The sequence below is a fragment of the Parasteatoda tepidariorum genome, chromosome 9 (assembly GCF_043381705.1).
Source record: "Parasteatoda tepidariorum isolate YZ-2023 chromosome 9, CAS_Ptep_4.0, whole genome shotgun sequence".
NCBI classification, from domain to species: Eukaryota; Metazoa; Arthropoda; class Arachnida; order Araneae; family Theridiidae; genus Parasteatoda; species Parasteatoda tepidariorum.
Genome location: NC_092212.1, coordinates 88,862,948 through 88,873,325, shown reverse-complemented (window position 1 = coordinate 88,873,325; position 10,378 = coordinate 88,862,948). Strand labels below are relative to the sequence as shown.

Here is a 10,378-nt window from a genome sequence, read left to right as displayed (position 1 = left end):
CGTATTCGAGTGTTGCGATCGCGAATTGCGCGTAATGAGTGTTAATCATTAAAAAGCAGATTAATTTAAATTCTAAAATTCTTTTACTTTTGAAAATTAATATATTATTTTGTTTATTGCTTAAAGATGTCTAGACATCGCTTGTAATTTATTTGTTTGGTTATTGAAGGTTTAAAAACCGATATCATTCAGATTACGGGCAATTAATAAAATATACTTAAGTTTCGATTTTGTTTCGTTTCGGTTTTTAGAACTTGAGTTAATTACGATTGAAAGATGGATATTTGAGTTACTAGTTTGAAGAGTGCATTTTACAGATTAGATTTCACAGAATGAATTCGAAACTAAAACTCTTTGAATTTTATTAGATTATTATTATTATTTCAAAATCGTTATAATTAAAATTGCTTTATATGACACATTTAAAAAAAAAAGGCTTTGATGTTCAATAACTCATCATATAGTAAATATAGATTAAAATTAATAACATAAATGGTTAGATAGACTTAAGAAGTTTCATGACCTTTGTCAATGAACTTCCACGTGTGCCCCCTTCGAACGGAGAATATCAAGCCGATAGTCAATTTCACACCAGGTCGCGGCAAGCATGTCGGCATCCACAGAGGTTATTTCGGTTGTAATTCTGACTTTTAGGGCATCAATGTTCGACACGATCCTCATATAAACATTGTCCTTTATAAATCCCCAAAGAAAAAAAATCCAGTGGCGTTATATCTGGAGATCTGGGTGGCCAAGGAATTGGACCTTCTCGCCCAATCCATCTTCCTTGAAAATGGTCATTCAAAGAACTGCGAACGATGATACCCCAATGAGGTGGTGCACCATCTTGTAGCAAAAAGACATGTGGCTGAAGCTCTTCTAACTGTGGAAATACGAAGTTTTCCAACATGTCTAAGTATACGACTGATGAGACCGTCTTTTCTGTAAAAACGAAGTTCTTTTAATGACCATTTTCCAGGAAGATGGATTGGGCGAGGAGGTCCAATTCTTTGGCCATCCAGATCACCTGATATAACGCCACTGAACTAAAAAATTCTGCCACAGGGGTGAAAAATGAATAATGTTTTGTTAATTAAAGTGGTAGAAATATTGTTTAGAATCAGCAAAGATCTTAATTTCACCTTACTAAGCACTTCTACACTTTAGCAGTACCGGATAAAACATACAGAAAAATTTACCACTGAGACTTAAATTTTTTTATTAGCAAATGAACGAAAAAGATGCTTTAGTGAACTGTACACTGTAAACTCAGAGAACAACAATTTAGTAACCTACTTTTAACAAGATCAATTTTTAACCATAGATTAACAGGTTTTTAAACAATTGAAACTGATGGAATGCAAGCAACTAGGTTTTGAAAAATAAGATTGAAATACTAAATAAAATAATTAATATAAATATGAATGATTCAGATACCAAATTTGACCATAGAAAACTCAGTTTAAATATAAAATTTTGCAAAAAATCTAATTGTCAATAAAGTGAACAACAGCGAAATATTGGATAATATTTTTGTAGCCAAATTGTTAGTAGGCTAATATTCCTTACCCAGCCAAAATAACTATTATTTCCAGTACACATCTACTAAAATTAATTCAAAATTTTAGTTTTCATGATCTATCGTTAGAAATAATTTATTTTTTAGATAACCTGCTGAAAATAATACATCCCTCCAAAATATCTATTGTTTACCTTCAACAGCAATCAGTTCTTTAACAGAAATGGGAATTCCTAAAAATGGAGTTTCCCTTTCTAGTTCTTCTTCTGTTTTAAAGTTACTAGCTATGAGTTCATCCACTCTTTGAGCTTCTTCAAGGGCTCTCTCAAATCTATAATTTACAGCTGCATTCAGGTGAGGATTCACATCTTTCACACGGGAAATATAAACATTGAGCAGATCCACACTTTTTAACTGAAAAAGATATTTTACATAAGTGTATTTCAGAAAATAAATACAGTCAAAATTTAGAACAGATCCCCAATTTAATTTTATTCAAAAGCAATAGACATTTCTGCTATATACTTTTGAAAAAATACTAACATTATTTTACAATAAAACAGAAGAAAACCACTAAAACATAAAATTGAACCACTTTTTTTTAAAAAAATATAGTGCTTGCCAATAATTGAATAGATAGAAAATTATTCAGTATTAATTTAAACAATTGTACAAAATATAGTCATTTTACAGGTTGCGTAGCGAAATCTTTCAACAAAAAATAAGCACATTTTAAGTACTTTTTAAGCACTCAAAAAATATTTTCAAGTTCAATACACTTAAACAAAATGCAAAATAATTTTCCGACTTTAAATGATCATGATAAAATAACTAGTTTCTGTCAAAAAACTCTTTTTCTTGATTATAATAGCCACCATGAAATGATCAAGGGACCTTTTGGTTCGAAATATCAGAGGGTGGAAAATGAAGTTTGAAAATGAGAATATCTTGCAAAATGCAGCAGAGTTGCAAGTGAGAGTGCAATAATATCACTGAACCCAGCTCAGTAGATGCACATGCAGATTCTTAAGGATTTCATCAAACATGTAAAGTGATTGGTGCTTTCATATGCAATGGACCGACTGTATGCTGAAATAGATTATGGTTCAATGAATTTTGAAAACCTCGAACAATGTGAAAAGCACGCTTTTGTAGTGAAAATTGATATGGAAAAGGGAAAAAAAATCACATATTCGAAAAGGGAAAATTAAGCACTTTATAAAACCGCCAATGAAAAAAGCATTTTTAGGAGCTTTTAAAAAATGAAAATCAGAAATAAGCACCTTTAAAAACACTATGCATCATGTTCTAATGTTAAGGAAAACATTTAAATAATTTTTGATTTTCAATATTGATTTCAAACTATGGCTCACAGAAAAGTAGTGATAAATACTAATAAGCCATCTTAATAATATTTGGTAAGACCAGTAAAAATTAGCTACAAAGCAATACACCTACCCTTAAGTTACATAATACAGATAAACTTTCTGTTTTTTTAATATGTACACAATGATTAATAAAATTAACTTTCAATAACCTCATTTCTATTTATGTTTAAAATACAAGAGATTTATACCTTAGATGGGTATCAGATGAAAGTAAAAGTGCACAAAAAACTGGCTGATGCCAGGATTGTGAAATTTGATGAATTGTATCAAACTTTGCCTTATAATCAGCTAACAAAATTTGAAACATACCTTAATTCAAAATACTGTCAGTTCTCTGAAGTGATACCAAGAGAGTCAGCAAATGTACTTATTTATTAATATTATGAGATAACCATACCTCCCAACATTGGAGAAATATAACAGTGATTTTACTAGTAACATTTTTTAAGCTACGTGTAAAGTTTTCATAACATCATACATAATCATGTAAGTCAGAAAGAGAAATTCAAAATTGGAAATAACACAAGCACTTACATTTTGCAAAGTAAAAAATATGTATATAAATCTTAATCTAAAGAAGATATTTTTAAAAGCATTATTTATAATTACTTAAACTATTAATGCTCAACATACTGCAGTACTGGAAATAGCACATAAGAGAAGTATTTTTGCCGTCAGCAAATATTTTATGCCAAAATACTTTTTTAAAAAAATTTCTTCAAAAACAGAAACATTTGAGAATATATGGGTAAACAGAAGATAGTTGTAAAATACAGGAGTCTTAGTTAAAAAACCAGAGATTTGGCAGGTATGTAGTGATTTTCAGTATTTATTGTAGTTAGTAGAAAATTGACAATGATAAACTGTAGTAAAAAAATGTAAGAAAATAAACAAATTTGAGGCAAAAGAAAAAAAAAAAAAAAAAATTCAGGAAGAAATGATAAAAGACAGGATGCACATTCATTGTTAATTTCAAATTAAACCTAAAATGTTAACTCTTCCTTCTTACAGAGAATGGTACTTATCTGTTTCAGAAGGCTATAAGAAACCAAAGTACTTACATAAGTATATTATGTACTTAATATTGCAATATTAATAGTATTTATTAGCAGGGCTGAAGAATTTAAAAAATGTAGGCAATTAGCAAAAATTTCTGGTAGCAAAAATGGTTAACAGAATTTAAATTGTATCAATTGTTGCAAATTGGAAATATTTATAAATCTGATTGCATTTTGATTAACAATATTTGATGTTTAAATAATAACAAAAAAAGCGAATAAAATTATAGTAATTTTTTTAATCTTAACTTTTCATAAGCTGTGTGTAAAATAACTTGCAATTTAATACATCCATTTAACTTTATGCTTAGTTAATTTCTAAAATGTAGAAAAATCAGGATAATTTTTATTATACTAGACCAGGAGAAAGTGTTATAATCAAGTAGACTACTGGTCGCTATGTAATAGTTATTTTACGTAAAACTTACAATTTTAAGGAACAGCAAAATTTTAGAAGTTATGGATATTTTTAGGAGTTTTAGGGGGAATGCAACCACTGTATTACCTTCTTTTTCCTAATTTTAGAAGCAAGGCTTGTTGCTGATGAAAGAAGAAGAAGATTGTTTATGGGAGGCAGCGCATCTTTTCGACCAAAGTTGGCAATTTTGAAGCAAAAATGAAGTATAATATCAAAAAGTCTATGAAGAATGCCACACAACCTCCAAAATAACTTCATGGTAATGAATCAGAAGTTAAAAGTTCACAGTAGTTTCTTCATTTCTAATTTAAAAAAATTACAAAAATATAAGTAAATTAGTCAATTACTGACACAAATTATAAAATACATTCTATACATTTCTAAATAAAATATTTGCATAATTTTCCAATACTAAGTAAATAATTTTATGCAATTTAATACAGTAAAACTTTATGTTATGAATACTTCTACAAAACAGGCAGTTTATGACTACCAATGGCATTTACTCCATTAATGTTGCACCTTTAACAAAGTTGGTACATATTATAAGCTTGAATTAATTTAGATTTGCATTTAATAGCACAAATTAATTTACATTTATATTTAATACTAGTAAGATTTTGATCAATTTCTGAAAGAACCATTGCAACTTCTAATTTATTTAGTTTTCGAAAATTATTTAACTTTAATTTCCTTGCATTAATATAGAAAGATTTCTCTTATGTTGTCTAGTTATTTAGTTAAAATTCACATGATAATTGGCCCAAGAGACAACGTAAGAAACTGTAAGGGAATTACTTTTTTTCATCTCTTAATAATTTGAATTTAAATTTTAAAGATATTGTACTGTCAGTTCAGTTTGTTCATCAGGGTTGAAATTTATTTCAGAAAAAAGTATATTTTTTCCAAGACACTGAAAAGAACTCACTAGTTATTACACATTTTGATAAATTTTAACGTAAGTGAGTACCCTTTATCAAAATGTCCTTTTCTGTGTAAAAGCCACCTTCCTTTTTAATTCTTAGGGAGAACTCTCCATAAAACTTAATAACAAGCAAGGGGAGAAATCATTTTTTAACTTATTAATCATAACTTAAAATAATATTTAAATGTTAAGTGGCATTGTAAAGTAACATAAAACATATTTAAATCATATAGTTCTTTTTTTATTATTATTTTTTATCATTATTTATACTTAAGAAACAAAGTGGATGTTTCTGAATAGCAATTGAAAAGATAAATGGAATAGTTAAATACTATGACATATTTTATTAATTTCATTTAAAGGCTAAAAATAGCTAAAATATACTTTTTTCTTAAAAACATTTTTAAAAAAACCTGTTTTTTTAAAAAAGAAATTGGTGTCAACCAAACGCACAAGTTCTTTTATTTTTTAATTTAAGGGGGGTGGGTGGATTTTTTTCCAACCCTGATAACTGAGTTATCAGAGTCAACCAAATTTAACACATATTGTAAATAAGTAAAGTAGAAGATTGATATAACACAATTCTACAAATCATGATTTGTAAAAGAGATTTATATAACTGTATAACTTTTAGAACAGAATATATCAATTCGCAATTTAATAGCATATAACATTTCAAATTTGAATAATAAAAAGTAACCTTACAAAATAAACATTTTAAAATTACACCAAACAATTCCACATTATAAATTTTTTCAAAGAAAAGTTGTAACTAATTTTTCTATGAATTAAGTTTAATCATTGTGATTAATACTCCGTAATTGTCAGGTTTAATAAAAGCCCTATAAAATTATAGCATTTGAAGCCGTAGTTAGAAAGAAATATAAGTCATTTTTCGTTTATACACTAAATAAAAAACGGGAAACAAAAGTACAAATTACTAGCACTTCTTTAAAAACATTGCGTACATTTATAAACACATCGCAGATTAATTTCACCGCCACAATCCCACTCAAGTCTTCAACTACAATACAAACAGATTTTAAAACCGGAATCCATTAGTGATTGTGAATTCTAGAAAAGTGCGACAAGTACTTTGCATTAGCTTATAGCTTTCTGTTTCTATTAATGAAGTTTATGGTTGAGGGTAGATAGCTAGCAGAAAAATGCAGTTAAAAGTTGCTGTTGTAGTTCATTTACGTCAGACTAGAGCTCCACAATGGGCTATTGACGGCGGTCTGAGAAAGATCCCTGAGGATCATCTGAAGACATGCCATCACAATTTCGATCCTCTGCAGAGGGGATGGCACCCCGCTTCGGTAGCCCGACTACCAGCACGCGAAGTCGAGCACTTTACCGTAGAACAGCTTAACGAGGACCAAAACAATACCGCACACCCTCAGTCCCTACGCAGACTAATCTAAGTGACCACCCACCCGCACACTGACCGCAGCCAGTGCTGCTTGACTTCCGTGATCTGCTGGGAAACGTGTCTTAACTATCAGTCCACTGCTGGACACAGTAAAAAGTATTAAACGGTTTGTAACATCCGAGCCGTACATAAGCATTGCGCGTAATGAGTGTTATTCATTAAAAAGCAGTTTAATTTAAATTCTAAAATTTTTTTACTTCCAAAAATTATTATATTATTTTGTTTATTGCTTAAAGATTTCTAGACATCGCTTGTAATTTATTTGTTTGGTTATTGAAGGTTTGAAAACCGATATCATTCAGATTATGGGCAATTAATAAAATATACTTAAGTTTCGATTTTGTTTCGTTTCGGTTTTTAGAACTCGAGTTAATTACGATTGAAAGATGGATATTTGAGTTACTAGTTTGAAGAGTGCATTTTACAGATTAGATTTCACAGAATGAATTCAAAACTAAAACTCTTTGAATTTTATTAGTTTATTATTATTATTATTTCAAAATCGTTATAATTAAAATTGCTTTATATGACACATTTAAAAAAAAAAGGCTTTGATGTTCAATAACTCATCATATAGTAAATATAGATTAAAATTAATAACATAAATGGTTACATAGACTTAAGAAGTTTCATGACCTTTGTCAATGAACTTCCACGTGTGCCCCCTTCGAACGGAGAATATCAAGNATAACTCATAATTTATGTAAATATTGAAGCATTGCTATCTTTACAAATGCTTTTTTTTTCAAGAAAATAATCAAATTTTGCGTTTCACGTAAAGGGAAACCACGAAAATATCTTTCAGATTGCTTGACGTTCAAAGAATTCTAACTAAATGCTCAGTAATTTTTCATAATGAATCATTTTTTAGCATCTTTGTCAGACAGCCATCTTTGTGAATATAACGAGATGATATTCATAGATTAGTAATTTTTAACTCAACCCAAAAATCAAAGTAACTCGCAATTTAAGTATCGGAGTAATACCATATTTATGAAAGTTCCATATACAATTAATTTTAATCAAGATTAAATTGAATTAAAATGATCAAATTTCGGGTTACACGCTATGAAAAACCACGAAAATGTTTTTCATATTGCTATTATCGGTGATAGGATTTCTGTCAACTGTTCAATATCTAAAAGAAATGTTATTTTTTAATAATTAATCATTTTTTTTATCATCCTTGATAGATGACTTCTCATTTTTGCGAATATAACGAAACGCTCTTCTTATTTTTAATTCATCCCAGAAATCAAAGTAACTCACAATTTAAATATCGGAGAACAGTCATATTCATGAAGGTTATAAGAATAACTTATTTTAACTAAGATTAAATTAGAATAATCAAATTTTGTGTTACATGCAAAGGAAAACCACGAAAAAGTATTTCAGCTTGCTCAACGATTATAAGATTCTAGCAAAATGTTCATTATCGCAATGAAATCATTTTTTTAAAATCAATAATTCTTTTTTATCATCCTTACCAGATAATCTGTCTTCTTAGAGAATGTTATGAACCACTCTTCTTATATTTATAATTTTTAACTCAACCCAGAAATCAAAGTAACTTGCTATTTAAATTGTATGGAGTAATCGAGTAAATTGTATTCATTCAAGCTATTGTAGTAACTTATTTTATGTAAAATTAAATTAAAACTATAAGAAATCAAATTTTGCGATACAAGCAAAGGAAAACTACAAAAATGTTTTTCAGATTTCTTCACGGTAATAGGATTCCATCAAATTGGCCATTTTAACAATGAAATTATTTTTTTAATAATAAATCTTTTTTTTTTATCATCCTTGATATAAAGCCTATCAATCTTAATAAATGTTCTGAAATGCTCTTCTTATTTTTATACTTTTTTGTATTTTTGTACACAGTTCAGATATCAAAATAACTTGTAATTTAAATACAGAAGTAAAATCATATTCTGGCTTGACCGACCACAGTGCTGACGTGAAATATTCTCAGTGGTAGACGGATCACGGGTCAGAGTCCCCTTTCCGTCAGGCTAACCGTGGGAGGCTCTCGTGGTCTTCCTTACCATGTAACGCAAATGCGGGTTAGTTTCATCAAAATCCTCTACGAAGGCAAATTTCTCCCAATACTCGATCTAGGGGTTCCCTTGTCTTCTGGATTGGGTTCAAAATTACAACACTTAGTAGTCATAAACCCCAAAAAATTGGCTCGACTGCTCAACGACGGTTATATAATCTAATTATAAATTTAGAGTATATCGCTCATCAAATATAATTTGAAATATAATTCTTTCTCGTCTAGTTCTTTAACTTAACTTAGATTTATTATTTGCTTATGTATTTTATTGTAACTGTGATATACTTTTCTTTTGTGTACCTGGCAACTTCTATGCATTATTAGTTTGCTTATGTTCTACATCGCCTCCTGCCTGTATTTGTGTTAAGTCTCTGTTTAAAATTGTGAAAAAATTGAAATCTTTGAGAAAAAATCTTTGTGAAAGCATTAAGAATGTGTCACTTAAGAGAATTGATATTTGACGGGCTTGGCTTACTCGAAATATAATGGAAAGAACAGTTTCTAACGTAAACAAATGCCATGTTTCAACAACCAATCAGAATCGAGATACCATACTACGTCACTTGCAGGTATCCCATTCGCACATTACCTGAGTAAGCTGAATTTTTGCAATATGATCTCTGCCTGACTGCGCTGATGTTGCAGACAAGTTTAGATTTAGAAAATTCACTTCGCAAGTTCTCCCACAAGAGCGATTATTTTTAAATACGATATTATTCTGAATTGTAATGCAATTTTTTTAAGGGGGAGGGGTAAAGAAAAAATTATTTAAAGAATTAATTATATTTGAAAAACATCGCGATGTATTGCTAAATATCGATATTTTTTGACAATCGATCGCGATGATTAGGGAAGGGATAGTCTGGTTGGTAGGGCACTGGACTCTTGTCCAATAGTTCGTGGGTTCGATCCCCGCTGACCGAAGACTCTCCGTGTAGTAAATGGTGACTCATGCGAGTTAAATCGGTCGAGTCGCAAAGTCCTCCATATCCCCATAGCAAATCAATACCTCTGGGGGTACTAATCCAGGAGTTTCCTTGTTTTCTGGATTGGTTCAAAATTACAAAGCTACGGAGTTGAACATTGGTAGTCGTAACCGTATAAAATTGGATCCGCTGTTTAACGACGGATACAATAATATAATATAATAATCGATCGCGATAGAGCCTCGGATTGAGGTAGATGGTTCAGGGGATAGAGCGTTCGCCTTCCAATGAGGTAAACCTTGTTCGAATCCCCGTCGATACGAATTCCGCATCCGGCTTGTACCGACCACAGGGCTGACGTGAAATATCCTCAGTGGTAGACGGATCATCGGTTAGAGTCCCCTTGTCGTTAGGCTAACCGCGGGAGGTTCTCGTGATCTTCCTCTCCATGTAAAGAAAATGCGGATTAGCTCCATTAAAAAGTCCTCCTCGAAGGCAAATTTCTCCCAGTACTCGATCCAGGATTCTGGATTGGGTTCAAAATTACAAGACTACGGAGTTGAACATTAGTAGTCGTAAACCCATAAAGTTAGATCGACTGTTCAACGACGATTATAAAATAAAATAAAATCGATCGCGATAATAAAATT

General features: G+C 30.3%; 1 protein-coding gene across 1 annotated transcript; it reads right to left on the bottom strand.

Moving 5' to 3' along the window:
- Positions 1–1,713: 1,713 nt before the first annotated feature.
- Positions 1,714–6,417, bottom strand: LOC122273067 (fatty-acid amide hydrolase 2-A; the record flags this gene model as incomplete). The annotated part of the gene is given in 3 exon segments (XM_071185100.1): positions 1,714–1,933; positions 4,471–4,685; positions 6,014–6,417. Coding segments are annotated over 2 exon segments (391 nt in total), but the record flags the coding sequence as incomplete, so codon positions are not given.
- Between the last annotated feature and the right edge of the window lie 3,961 nt (positions 6,418–10,378).